This window comes from Lissotriton helveticus, chromosome 2_1, assembly GCF_964261635.1.
Source record: "Lissotriton helveticus chromosome 2_1, aLisHel1.1, whole genome shotgun sequence".
Lineage (NCBI taxonomy): Eukaryota > Metazoa > Chordata > Amphibia > Caudata > Salamandridae > Lissotriton > Lissotriton helveticus.
Genome location: NC_136059.1, coordinates 452,762,734 through 452,777,844, shown reverse-complemented (window position 1 = coordinate 452,777,844; position 15,111 = coordinate 452,762,734). Strand labels below are relative to the sequence as shown.

At 48.1% G+C, this 15,111-nt stretch overlaps 1 protein-coding gene across 1 annotated transcript in view; it reads right to left on the bottom strand.

Annotated features, from left to right (window-relative positions):
- MTREX (Mtr4 exosome RNA helicase) overlaps positions 1–15,111 on the bottom strand; it is an 865,138-nt gene that overhangs the window by 714,834 nt on the left and 135,193 nt on the right. The window contains exons 6-7 of the mRNA XM_078675087.1: positions 12,142–12,316; positions 11,477–11,567 (exon numbers count right to left, since the gene is read on the bottom strand). Of these exons, the coding sequence (XP_078531213.1) occupies positions 11,477–11,567; positions 12,142–12,316 (266 nt within the window). The remainder of the gene's footprint in view (positions 1–11,476; positions 11,568–12,141; positions 12,317–15,111) is intronic.

Sequence of the window (15,111 nt, the reverse complement as noted above, 5' to 3'; positions counted from 1 at the left end):
GATTTTGGCATTGAGAGATGACCTGGGCAGCTGGTATACACTCAGCAGGCGATCAATGAGGTGTTCCGATCCCATCTATCTAGAACGTACTCGGAATCACAACACCTGGCAGGCTCAGAGGACATGGAACGGTATCTGGAGGGGATACAACTACCAGGTATCGATGCTGAGAGTCAAGAGGACTTAGGTGGGCCACTCTGAGTGGAGGGAATACGTGCAGCGATAGACCATCTACAGACGGCTAAATCCCCAGGGTTGGACGGCCTCGCGGCTGAACTCTACAAAGATTTCAATAACGTTTTGGTCCCGAAGCTCCTGGAAGTGGCATCGGAGGCATACGATCAGGGCTTGCTCCCGGACTCCATGCGAGCAGCAACGATAGTTATGATACCCAAACCGGGGAAGGATCCCCTCCTCCCAGGATCCTATAGACCCATATCCATGTTAAATGTAGATTTAAAAATTATCAGTCAGGTCCTCGCCTCTAAACTCCTTCCATATCTTCGGCGCCTGGTCAATGATGACCAATCTGGGTTTATTCCGGGCCGAAACACCTTGCGGAATATCCGCCGCTTGGACCATGTTATGCAGACCTTGGAGGGTCAGGCTGGGCAGAATACACTGGTTTTCCTGGACATTGAACAAGCCTTCGATTCGGTTCGTTGGCCCTGTTTATGGAAGGTGCTTCTAAAACTGGGTTTGGGAGAAGGATTCGTAAGGTGGGTTCAACTGCTATATACCAGACCGGTGGCCAGAGTCCGCAAGGGCAGATGTGTCTCGGATGAGATACCCATTTTGAGGGGTACTCGCCAGGGGTGCCCTCTCTCCCCCCTACTCTTTGCCCTGGCAATGGAGCCGCTGGCATGTCACCTCCACTCGGTACTTAGAGACCAGGGCATACGAGTAGGGGTGACGGAACACGTGGTGTCCCTATATGCGGATGACGTATTGATCTTCCTACATCAGCTGACGCACTCACTGCCGATGCTGATGGCCGCACTAACGCAGTTTGCAGCCGCCTCCGGCTTAGCAGTCAACAAAGCAAAATCCCAGTTGTATGCGATTGGGGAGCAGGCAGAGTGGGTTCAGCGCCCAGAAATGGGACTCCCGTGGGTGGATGGCACACTGCGCTACCTGGGGGTATGGATAAGCCGAAATCTAGCCACTTTTATCCAACATAACATGGGACGGATAATCCGAGGTCTAAAGGGAAGCATCGCCTTTAGGAACATCCTTAAGCTCTCCCTGATGGGAAAGATAGCCCTAATTAAAAAGGTGATCCTCCCACGTTGTCTATACACTATGCAGGGGTCCTTTTATGAGATACCACATCGGGTTTTTCGAGAGCTGGACTCTCTCCTCGTCCTACTATTATGGAATGGGAAGAGATGCAGGGTGAGTTTGGAGGTCCTAAAACGCAGATGGGGAGCTGGTGGTTTAGAAGTTCCCGACCTGGAGATGTATTATTTTGCCTCACAAATACTACACGCGATCGCATGGCTGGATACGGACCCCTCGTGGGAACGTTCCTTACTGGAGGGGACGTATGTCAATGAGCAACTGGGGACGATGCTTTGGCAGTTGGGGGACAGCGGGATCATGCCCACGCACTGACGCGGTTGATGGCTGCAGTCTGGGATCGGGTGACTCGACGCCTCCTTCACAGCAAACCCTTCGCCCGGACTTAGATCTGTGGCTATTGCCACCCTTCGCCCGGATTGCGCGGGTCATGTCCATAGATAAATGGACAGGGGGAGGGTGCCTGATGCTAGCAGACCTGTATCCGAATGACCAATTTATAACCTATCAGGAGGCGGTCACCTCCTTTGAACTTGGCCCAGGACAATTCCTCCAATACGCAAAAATCGCTGCGACCGCACGGCACCTCTGGCCCACATTCCCGGAGGCCCCGTCGCACACTCGTATACTGGTCACAATGTTGGCGATGGCAGGGGGTCGGAAGTTGGTAACTCACCTTTATAGAGCCTTAAGTGAGGATAAAACATTGCGGCCCTTGACAATAGAGGATAGGTGGCAGCAGGCGTGTTCACAAGAGATCACTTCCCGTGATTGGGAAAAAATTCATGAAAGTGTGAGGAAGGTGTCAGTTAGCAACCGATTCAAATTAATCCAGTACAATATTATACACATGACCTACCTTTCTCCTAGGCGCCTCCAGACCATAGACAAAACCAGGGATGTGCACTGCCCGAGATGCCGCAGCCCAATGGCAGACTTTGTGCATATGGTATGGGTGTGTCCGGTTCTCCAAACATAATGGGTGTCAGTCATGGAGGTTTTGGTGCAGGTGTCGGGATGGGTAGTAGAGTTAGACCCCCGCCCCTGCCTCCTGTGCTTAATCCCTCGGGACCCCAAACGAAAGGTGAGCAGACGGTTTTGGGGCTGGTTACGGCTCGACGCCGCATTGCAATACACTGGTTGTCCCCACAGGGTCCGATGCTGCAGAAATGAAGTATGACTTGAGGGAATGGGCGCTAGCAGAAGACCATATAAGACGCACAAGGAGGGATGGGAAGCTGCCTGAGGTTCTCCAGGCCTGGGGGGTCATGATCCAAGAGCTAGTGGGATTGGATACCCCTCTGACGCAAAATAGCCCGGAACCGGTAGATTTGAGATGAGAAGAGATTCGACCTCAAGACATCACGACACCAGGTGACCCACTATGAAGAACTAGTTGCAGTGACCCGATGTTAAAGTTTTTAAAAGTTTTTAATTATTCCTGTTGAATCAAAAGTAAGGAACACAGACCACACAGGGGAGGGTTTAAATCCCGGCAGGGGGTGGGGGGGGGGGGGGAATAGGGACAGGGTGAAGTTGAGGGTTTGGGTGGGGGGATGGGAGGGGGGGTTCAGGGAGTTTAATTTTGTTCAATACAGCCTATGCGGCAGGCAACGACACAGTGACTGCACCAGGGACTGCTGGAGACCACATTACCCTTATAACTATTATGCAACTGACTGCTTGATAATATTGCTGTGATGTTTTTTTTTTCTTTATGACGAGCGCACTTACAACAATGTAAGATTGTACCTGGTTGGATTTACAAAGGTAAAAAAAAAAAAGTTAGGCTGCTGTGTGCCCACATCAGATTGGAGTGTAGTGCTGAGAGTGAGTGTGTTGTACACGTGCTTGGTTTATATACACATATAAATGGTACAATACAGGGATAACGCAGTGCTGTACAGTGCGTGTATATTATATGCATGTGCTAGATAAATGTGTGCGAGTGACTGGTACAATACATGGAAGACTCTGGGTTCCATTTTGGGAGACCGAGCACGGACCTGCAGAATATGAGAATAGGAGGAAGAGGAATCCCCCAGACAGATTTGTGTATTGCTGCATTCCTGTAAGCTGGGTGGGACATAATGGCGGAAGGGAAAAGGGGCTTTCCAGGACACTTCAAAGGATGCTCTTTGATTCAGAAAGAAGTCTCTGGAAAGGGGCCTGGGTACAGTTCAGGAAGGAGATGGGGCTGATAAAAGAATCATAAAGAGTAGGGCTGGGGTCGTGGGGTAACCTTTTGATACGCATATCATTGTGGCGGACTTCTAGGTGTGAACCTCTAGTCATGCCACTTGCTTGTGTTGTGGGCCTTTCAGATTTGTATAGTCTCCTGCTAAGACAGACTGCGCTCTTGAGGAACAGTAAGCAGAAGAGAGGGTACTTCGAAATGATGCAGGAGCCCAACGTAAACTTCAAAGACTTCGACTAATTCAAATTTGATTCTGGAAATGGACTGTGTGAGAAGTTGGCCTGATGTGCAGTGCTCACTGTTCTAGTGATCACTATATATCAGTCCAAACAACCCTTATTGATGATTGGTTGTAAGTCAACCTTATAGACCAGCTATCCTAGTAGCATGGATACGAGCAGTCTAAGGCTAAGACTCTAGAGGGCGTGTTAAGCCAGCTGTTTTACCATCACATTACCCCTTGAACACCCAGTGAAAGGACACCACACAAGTTGTTATGAAAATAAACAGTGTATTTATTTATAACAAGACTACCCTGGCTCTTTATGAGACAGGGAGCTAAGCACACAACAAAACTCTTATAAAAATACTTAAGTTAGCACAGTATACACGAATGCCCGAGGGGCACGAAAAACCATATACTCTGAAAGTGGAATGCGAAATTACTAGCAGGTAAGTACAGTACTAATAGGCTTTGGAATCGCTAGGACTTGGCTATAGAATCGTTAGATTACTTCTAGGAGGCCCAGGGGACTCGGGTGCAGAGTGTGCACTCTCACGCGGGATGCGGGACAAAGTCTATGATAGCTAGTAAAGTTAAAGTTAGTGTTCACGGGCGAACCCGACCTGGTAGAGAGAAAACGACAGTGGATCCTGACCCTTGGATAGTGAGGCTATGCTGGGGCACCGAAATGCCGAAGTTACCTAGCCCAGGGGCTGCAGCTGCATAGGTCTCAAAAGACGTCGGGAATCCTCGTAGACGAACCAGGAGCCTGGAAGAAAGATGCTGGCAGGCGACCAGTGAAGAGAGTTCGAGTTGATCCAAGCCTGGATCTTGAAGATGGATGACACCTGAAAGCAGAGGGGACCAAGTTCGTGACTACTAGCCAGTAGTCAGGTGGCACCAGGAGGGCACCGGATGGTAGTCACCTCGGCTAGGTGAGTGGGCGACGCTGGGCTCTGCAGATCTCACGGACCAGGAGGCGTTGTCGGCGACCAGGATGGAGGGGCGAGCTGTCCCACGATGGATGAAGCTGTCGGCGTCGAAGAACCCAGGATAGGGCAACAAAGCCTTGGCTAATTCAAGCCCACGCGGTGGACTCAAAATGGCGTCTTGAGTGGACCAGGAGGGTCCGGGGTGCTCCTCTTCTGGAAGGGAGCAAGAGCCAGTCTGGAGCAGTGATGTCGTCGGGCGTCGTTCAGAAGGCCACAAGCCAGCGGGCTAGTAGCCAAACAACGCGGTGAGCAGCAAAAAGCAGAAGGGCCCCACGCCGATCGTGGAGATGCTGGGGGGCTGCTCTTCGGTGCTGGAGCTGCTCAGGGTTGGGGCTTCTCGGACCCCAAAGCACTCGCCAGAAGATTACTCGGCGGGCTTGCTGTGAAGAAGTCGTGCAGTCTTGGCAATAGTCGTCCCTTGAGGTCTCGTCGCACTCACGGTTCTCAGCTTGGCTGTAGAGGTGAGTAGAGGTCGGAGGTGCCAGGGAAGCCGGGTCTTGTCGAGCTGGGCAGTCGGATTCCAGAGGAAGGACTTACAGCAGACCGCAGTGTTCTTTAGGTTGGTGCCTGCGGATGCAGGGTGACTACTCCTTAGTCACAAGGGAGAATCTTGAAGAAGAAATCTTGAGGTCCTTTCGCAGAAAGTCGTGTCTTGATTCCAAAGATGATCTAATTTGGAAGGGGGCCTGCTCCTACCTTTATCTGGGAAAAGGGGGCTGGTACGCGACTAAGTCCTGCCCTATGGGTGGGACCAGGAGGGGGGGTGGTTACACCCCTCTCCTTTGGCGGGCTTTCCCCAGACCAGGGGCTGGAGTGCCCCTGGAACTGGTTTCAGCCGGCCTATGCACAGTGAGCACCGGGGTGCCACTTGCAGTCACCTTCCTCTGTAGCCCTGCCTACCTGGAATACACAAAACCCTGTCTGGGACGGTGCTGGCACCGCCCCTGGCAGGAAACCCTGTGTCCTTGCCTCCTGCTCTGGGAGGACTCCCAGCAGCAGGAGGGCAGACTTGTGTCTCGGTGGCAGCATCCATTTTGTGGATGCTAAGGCTCAGTCTGACTTTAACCGGGGTTACAGGTTACATACATGTCGTGTCCCTCTAGAAGGGTGGAATGCTAACCCCGTCGCCAGAATTGGCGAGGGGTTAGTATTCCAATTCGTATGACACCTTACTCGACATGCTTTGATAAAGTGATACCAGAGTTGGCATATAACCGCGAGGATTATAATGCACTTAAGAGTATATGGTATGCGATATCATGGAAACGGCTAAGGGATGGATCCCGAAAGCCGCAGACAGGCTCAGCTCATGCCAGAGCACCATCTCACACGATTCCAAGCACTCTGCCTTCAGGATTGTTAAGGCCTGCCATAGGAGTGACTGATAGGAGATCTGTGTGTCCATTTTAGGGTTAGATATAGGTATACTATATCTAAAGCAAAGGGTGATTACACCACCTTGCCCCAGCTGTCGTGCAGCCAGTTGTGTCAGTTTAGTTAGTCAGCCCAGGGGTGGCACAATACATGCTTCAGCCCCTGGGAGACTTCTGGGTGCACCTCAGCCCTGGGTACAGGGACTTGGAGAGGGCCCAGTGCCAATTCAGTACCTGATTACAATTTGGATAGAGAGAACAGCTAGGCGGTGGGTCTGATTAGCAGGCCCACAGCCAGGGAAAGTCGTAAACCAGTGCAGCAAAAAGCAAAAATCTGGGTGATCATAGGATTGCTGACCCTACTCTCCTACAGACTGTAAAAAGGGTAGCTCAAGACCCCCAAAACTGTCAACTTAAAAGCATTCAGTATTGTTGCGTGCGGAGCAAAAGCTCTGCAAGACTTCTGCCTGTGACCAGGACTGGGAGCCAAGGTCCGCTGTCTCCCTGCTGGGTAATAGGCCATCACTCAGGAAATCCAAGACCAGCTGCCTTGGAGCCTGGAGCACCAGCGTCTGCCTCCTTGCCAAGACCAGTGTGTCCGGTGATGGACAAGAGTTATCGAGGGCTTGTGGGGAATCCAGATGAGTGGATCCACTTGGCAAGATGAGAGGATAATGGCTGAGCACAGATCAGGTTATTGCTCGTGTACAAGGAAAAGTCGTCAACCCCATAATGCTAAAAAAAGCCACTTTGAAATGAGCTGTAACTGTTGATGGTCATTACCCGTGTATAGGTGTTTAGTCTGTGACCCCATATGCCAGGTGGGGCCTCCGTGAAGTTTGCTGCCGTGCCATTCAGGCCATAGGCCATGTCAAGAGGAAGAACTGTGACCCCCATGTATGCCACAGAAAGCCATCAAGACAAAGCAAGAAGCGTGGTCTGGTTGGAACTGTCGACTGAAGAAGGAAGTAGCTGTGGCGACTGCTGCAGACCCAAGCAGTGACTGAAGACCAGGAGCGTTGCACCCTGCACACCCACTGCCTACCTTGTAGGGAGGATAAAAAGAAACTAACCATCATTGGAGGAGCACAGAGAACACCCTGGCTGCTGCAGGACTGTGTGAGAGACACTCAAGGACACCCGACCACATCCCCTACTGGGCTGCTTGTGAAATGTTTTCTGGAGGCAGCACTGCAGCTTCAACACTCACGTAGTGGGTGGGCACAGAGACTACAGTCGCTCAGATCCTGTTGGGTGGGCAAGTGTGATGTATGGGCTAGATGGTCCAGGGGTGAACTTGCCTGGCCGATAGCTCTGGAACACTTTTGACTTTAATACAGTCAGTCTGAGTGGGAATCCTGAGACTTGCCCACCTGAATGTCACCTATAGTGAATGGGGAATAACCACTACTGAGAGGGGAGTGGGACTCCGAGGGCCTGCTCAGGAACCACTAGAGCGCTGACCTCAGGGGACTGTGTGCACTGTTTGTGAATGTCATTATTCACTTTGTGTTCAATTACAAATACTCATTTTTTCATAAAAGCAAGCATTTGATTGGACAATCATTTATTGCTTCTGCTGAGCGTATTTTGAGTTTTGACACCTGTGTTCATTCCCTTGTGTCTACTCCCCCAACCTCCTGAGAACCCTTGGACTGCTTGACCCAAGCTGCCATAGAGTCAACTGCTGGACGAGTACTTGGCCCAGAAACTCAGGATCCATAGTAGGTTGCACCCAGGGACATCAGGAGTAAAAGACCTCAGCCACACTGTTGGGCTCAGTAGCTCCTGCTTATCCTTTGGCCCACTGAACAGGAATCTGAACAGGAGTAACAATGCAGAGGTGCTAGGAAGGGGGGGGGGAGAGCACATGGAGGAGAGAACAAGAAAACACACACAGTTCCATAAGAGGTCAAAGAAAAAGAAAAAAAGTAGCTTCCTGATGTGGGTCACGGAAGGATACAAGTCATCCTATTAAAATGATGGCAAGGAAGCTATACTTCTGGGGAGTGTTAAACACAAGAAAAGGAAGGAAATCAATTGAACATGGAAACACACAAATGAGATGGAAAAGAAAGCCATCCAATGTAGGCTACGGCTACGCATCCCTCACACTCACGACTGAACTCTCCCCATCTAACTGTTTGAGCCCCTCAGTCACTTTGGGACACTCACCGAGTCTCTGCCACTCACTTTCCAAGCGCCCACCCCGCCGTCTTCCTCGTACACACTCTCACATCACCGTCCTCAGCTTCCAACAGGTAGCCGCCGCCCCTCCCTCCCTGAAGCGCCGCCAGAGCCCGGCTTACCGTGGGCTGCTTCCACTTCACGCCCTGCACTTTGGAGGAGTCAGGCCCCAGCTCCTTTTAGCCCAGCGATGAGGTGATAGCCGGAAAGGAGATGTCCTTGAAGAGCAGCTCCGCCTGCAGGCAGTCGGCGTGCAACGCCTCGAAGTCCTGCCGCAAGTACTTGATGGCCTGCTCGTTGGTGCCCAGGCCATTGGCCAGAGCCTGCTCCTTGGCCAGCGCAGCCGCCACCCAGGTCATGGTGTGATCTTAGGCGGACAGAGGGGCTGCGAGGAAGGGCAATGTGGACGGCAGGCTGAGGGAGGATGCAGCAGCGGCTGGGACGGCAGAGGAAGCAGAAACCGACCCGCCAGCAGCATCAATAGCAGACGAGTTTGGCTCCGCTTAAAGGCACAGGGCCACCCTCCAACACGATCCACCCCTGTCCTTCGCAGTACAAGCTCTTTACCAGCACCACCCCACCCCCGGCTCTGCCCTGAGCTTGACACGCATCACTGGTCAGGGCAAAGGCATGACAAGCGCTCGCGATTTTAACGAACTGTGGTACAATGAAACTGAAGACGACTAAACAAGCAAAATGTTTAATTCTAAAAACAAATCTGGCCATGCCACACATTTCCTCTCAGCCTTTATAAGCAGTTTGCATCAGCAAGGGAACATCAGTGCGCCTTCTGGAGAAGCAGGTTGCAACTTGCAAGAGTGCCTCGAACTATGAAACGCTAACTGGCTTGGCTCGGAGAGCGGTGCGCACTGAAGCAAACCGCTCCCTGCAGGCCGCCTAGAATCAACACAAACTTACATTCCTCCTGCCGAAGGCGAGACCTGCCCTGGGAAGAGCCCGGCAGCATAGCAATCATTCCTGCCCCACAGTGGTGCCCTCCCGTGAAAGAGCCACGGGTTCCCGCACCCTCCCGGCCACGCATTTCTCAGATTCTCTGCTCTCGCCAGGTTGTAGCAAATGAGCACAGATAAAAACACGTAGCCAGACATTCAGTGCTACAGAAAGGGGGCGGATTGGAAAAGTAAATTAGGAGGAAAAAACACAATGGTGTAAGGGCTGATTGTGAATGACCGACCCCCAAAGAGCAACTTAGTCAGCCTTGGCTGGATTCACTTTCTGCTGTGCGCACAAACGAATACCCTTTGCCGTTTTATACAGCGGAAACTGGCCCCGGGGCTTTACAGCGCTTTACAGGCGAACCATTATTAATTAAACAGTTCTGCATGAAGCCTTTACCACGACCCACCGAACAACACGGACAGCTTGAGAGCATACGTACATAGTATTTCTAAAGCAGCTATAACTCCGGTTATTAAAATGTTTTCTTTTGCCTGTGTGTATAGCTTCGCTGAGGTGGTGCTAGCACGGACAGCCAGGTGCTGAAAGCAGTCTTCCTTAAACACAAGCGGCCTGGCCTTACCTCTTCGGGCAGTCACAGAGCTGAGAGAGCACGTTTTCAGCAGTTCCCAGCTTCCTTCCGTAGACAAGGGCGCCGCTCCCCCCTCTGTTCGACGTGCAGTGCACGTATCAGCACCTGGACTCTGGTAGTGACAAGCGCTCGCCATTTGTCACTAAGCCCCGTCCTTTGCAGACTGGGGGGGCGTGTTTTTCTTTCTCCCCTCTTCTCCATTGGCTGGAATGTACACAACAGGCGTGTTTTTGACTTCTTGTTTACCATTCCAGCCAATGGAGAAGAGGGTACAACAAACCTAAAAAACACGCCCCCAATCCGAAAAAGACGGGGCTTATAGCGAGAGAATGACGTAACTGAGACCTCTTCTCCAATGGCTGGCCGCCGTTTAGGAGGCCAGCCAATGGAGAAGAGGGGCGGGGTTTACCCTCGCTACTCAGAGTCATTAAATCCCGTCAGCGAGACTGTGCATGTGCGCAGCCTATGCTAGCCAAGACCTAAAAAGAATTTTATTTAAGGCCTTGTGCACTACTTTTAACCCCTTCGGTGCTCATGACGGAACGGTTCCGTCATGAGCGTCGGTTGGCCTGTGCTCATGACAGAACCGTTCCGTCATGAGTCCATAGGTTCTTTAGAACCTTCAGCACCGCAGCGGAATTCACGCAGCGCTGAAGGGGTTAAGGAACTTCACAATATTGGACGAATGGCTCTTAACAGTATTTCCGCTGGTCCACACCTTCTAGACCAATACACACTTCAGGCGCAAAGGATGTCGAAGTGCCCAAGTTCCGATGACCTTGATAGGGTGACAAAAGCTTTGTCACCTCTACGGCTAGACGGTGGAACTCCCTTCCTTTGGAATAAAAAAAATCCCAGGCCCTTTCACACTTTTGGAAAGCGCTGAAAAAATTTCTCAACACCTAAGAGGCCATATCAGTACCTAGCCCGCCTCATTGATCTTCCTTACGGAGCGCCAAGGCACCTTCGGGTACACGAGCGCTACACAAAACTCCATAACATGAAAAGTAATGGACTGGACCAAAAGTCCACTATAAGTATTAGAACTGTCCACAGTAGGTATTCGACAACAGACAGTTTAAGAAGGTCTGTAGGCAAAACCTAAAAAAACTTTTAGTAAGATGGAAAGGAGGACCAATGCTGAAAGACTGCTAGGTTAGAAACATGTCAACGAATGACACTGCTTTCAGCATTGATGCTTCTCTTAGAAAGCTTTTCAGACACCTAACAAAAGGTGATGTTGATCCTATTGTCACTCCAAATCTGTATGGTAACAGAATACCATGAAAAACATTACGGTTTATGAAGCATATATACAGTACCTCGTAAATCTATCAAAAATGACTTCGAAGCAGGTTCTTTAAAGTTTGTCTTTTTTTAGGCTGCCTCCTACAGGTTGGTTAGCAACTTATATTTGCCATCATTAACATGAGAATGCCAATGAAATGCCAAGTTCTGGTGCATAGGTGGCACACCCATCTAAAATAACCAGGTCCTATTTATGAGCGTCAGTTGGTAAATATAGAAAGTCATGTTTATTTAAATATAATTCAGTAAGCAAGTTCTTCAAAGATTCAACTAAAATCAAACAAACCAACGCATGGTGCCATTCTTACACTCGGCGTTAAAGAAAATGAGATATATAGTCGAAAATACCTGCATCTCGCATGTAATGAATTTCATCAAAAATAACCCAAGCCACTTCACGCATGACCTCCGATCCTCTATATAACATGCTCCTTAAGATCTAGTATAAAAAACAGAATTTGATTTTACATTACCAAGAAATGTTAGCAAATCACTTGAATCATTATCTTTAGGTCAGTAAAATGTCACCTAAAAGCCACAAGAGAACTAATTTTAACTTGATCTCTCACCCAGAACACTTATTAAATGTTAATCGCCACACAATTCCAATTCATCCAGTAATGAAAATTACAAGAAACATTAACCTAAGCGTGTGTTATACTCTGGTCAAAAAATGTGCAAGAAGGCTTGCAGTTGAAGAGTTGCATAACTTTAAGCACAACCAGACTTTACATACTTGCTGAGAAGCCACTGTTTATTGTTACAGTGGAATTAGGGTGCAAGATTAAGTGACACACCCTCACAGCTATTCCATAATGGAAAGGCTAATTGCAAATGGTCTCTCAATACAAGATTCTTCCCCATCCTCCCACAACGAAAAACATCTCAAAATTATAATTTTACTGCACAATCCAAAATTGATTATGACAATTTTTAGATTACAGGTCCAGAACAAAAAGAAAGTCAGTATAAATGAAATCTTAAAATTAGGTATTGAGAACAGTTAAAATTACCTCCGTAGTCATCACAAGACATGATGCAGTAGGGTTAATAGTGACATCTCCAGTCATCAAACCTACATCTTGGAATTCTTCATACATTTCACGATACTTCTGGTTACTAAGGGCTTTAATTGGACTGGTAAATATTACTCGTTGCTTTTCCCTCAGAGCTAGGGCAATGGCATATCTAAAAATAAAATAAAATAACATGACCTCAGATTATTCAAGACCATTATACACATAGCTTATTTCTTTAGTGACTAAACAGAAATCCACCAGATAATAACCAGAGCTGAAGAAATCTTGTGATTTCAATGTTTTTTACCAATCAGTTTGACTCAAACTACCGGCTCCTACATAATCACTAGGTTTATAAAAACATAGGTCAACAGCAGAAATGGATTACATTTTAATTACTACATATGTTGTACACAGTGGAACTGCAGACAACTGCAAATGTTAGAGCCTATTCTCCTGCGAACAACTGTATTCAGTGATTAAAAGGGACTCCAATACATATATGAGGAGTGCAGTCTAAGATGAGTGTCCCTGTATTCTTCTGTAGAAGTGAATATAGGTGTTAAGAGTCCTGGGCAATCCTGGTCGCCTCAGAAGCTACACCGCCTGCTGAAAAACAAAAGATTAATAGAGTGGCACGGCAAGATGTGCTGTCACAGAGATGATCTGAGTTCCCCTCAAAGTAAGCAAGGCTCAAGCTATTTATGAACCACCATGTCCATCTCAAAATGGCTGCGCCTTTAAGAAAGATAGTTCAACATTAAGCTCCATGACCCTATGCTCAATATCCTTATCTAGTCTCAGCAGGATTATGGCACGTCCATACATCTTGTAGCTCTACTGAAGCTTCAGCGCAGTCTTCAGCTATAGCTGAACACAGCAGCTCACTTGATTGTTAAGCTTTCCTGGTCATGAGTGAATCACTATGGTACTTCAGATCATACTCTAGCTGCTGATTAGAAGTAGGATCCGTTTTCAGACCAATCATAATCTAGCACACAGCAATTCCAACAATTGCTAACAACTAAATTAGGCGGCACACACCAGAACAATCTTTATGCTCTATCCATTAAGACCTTATTTATTTACCCAATATAGAAAGATTACCTACTGTGATATTGCTTGCTCAATCACTGCTGTTGGGTGCTGTACTTTTCCCTCCTTCATCTGCAATGAGTCCAGGCTGTCGAGATTCAGGAAATATAATAAAACTTGGTTGTCTGACTAATACTATTGCTTGTAGTGTATGTATTGTTTGAGATCTTTTAATTTAATGGTCCATCTTGATTGATCTTCATATTCCCACCACACGTCACTAAGGTGTCTCCACTTTCCCTTTTTCGCTCTCCATGTTCCAACTTTCGATCTGCCTTACTTTATGTTCATTTACTTTTCTTTCGCTTTTTCCTCTCATTGGCCATCTCTATCCCACACTTCTCATCAGTTCTTCCCTCTGTCTTCTCCCCCATTTGTACATTCTACTAATGATATCCACGTCTCTCCACCCCCCTTTGATGTGCCTACCACTTTCTACCTATTTTACAGCATATTTTGTAATCTCCTACTTGCCACTTGTCTTAATATTCTCCTCTTTTTATCTCATTGACAAATAGAAGTCTCTAGCTGCTGGTCATTTCTTCTTTACTAAAAACCAAAGCTCCTCATGTCCCTGCTGGTCCCTATATATGTAACTCACCCAGTCACTCACCTCTTCCATCTACTTAACCCCTTGTCGAATCTCACGGACTCATTCGCTAACCCATCCAATCAATAATACTCTTCAGGCTCTACTATACTCATCCATACAAAACTTCATACTCCCATACAGCCACCCAACTCACTTCCCTATTATGAAAAATCTGACAGCTTTATGACAGCAAGATTTTGATGGACACCACATGTGTCTACTGTAAAGACTAAAATAAGAAAGGGACCCCCTGCGACTAGTTACAAGTTCCTAGGTCAGGGCTAGGTGATCAGGTACATACAAACATGAATGATAGAGGCGCAACAATAGTTATATAGTATATACCTATTGTTGCGCCTCTATCATTCATGTTTGTATGTACCTGATCACCTAGCAGGACCCTTCAGTTGCCTAGGTATTACTATTTTGTTGAATACTGTAAAGACTAAGCCATGGGCGTTATGTGAAATTGGTGTGCGCTTTTTCTCCGTGTAGATCCCTCTCCCCCTCTCCTGCAGATCTGCCAAATGGAATGTATGTATTGAACTCCATCAACAAAAGGGGGGGGGTTCAAACGAACGAATAGTTTCTTACCTGTCGGTGTAGTTTTGCAGCTTGAAGTTCTTTCTGGATTCACTATGCTGTGCATATTCCGCAATCCGGTGGTTGGGTCCGGAATCGTAGTCTTTTTTTCTCTCTTTTTTTTTTTGTCGTAGCCCAGGTGGGCGTCGACGTCCCACCATTTGATGTCCTTTCGATGACGTCGTCGTGCTTCCGGCGGAAGCTACCACCCTTTGGCGCCATCTTCGGATTCTTTTTTCAGTCTCTTTTCCTTGTATGTCTTTGTAGTGAATCCATGGCTATGTATGTTAATCGTTTTTTCAACGTTATTGTTTCCACGTATTTTGTAATTGTTCCAACTTGCTTTCTTTTCCATGTTTTTCCACCCTCTTTTCCAGCCTCATCTTTCTGGCGGAGGCGGGTGGGTTCGCTAGTGAATCCAGAAAGATCTTCAAGCTGCAAAACTACACCGACAGGTAAGAAACTATTCGTTTTGAAGCGTGAATCTTTCTGGATTCACTATGCTGTGCATAGATTTTGTAGCGGTTTTCGTTACTTTTGTGGCGGTTGGGTGGAAGATGAGCGTTGGTTGCTAAAAATATGTTGAAGCACTTTTTGTCCTACTTGTGCTTCCTTGTTCATCTGTACATCCACGCAGTAGTGCTTCGTGAAAGTGTGTACTGAAGCCCATGTTGCCGCCAGGCATATATCCTGAA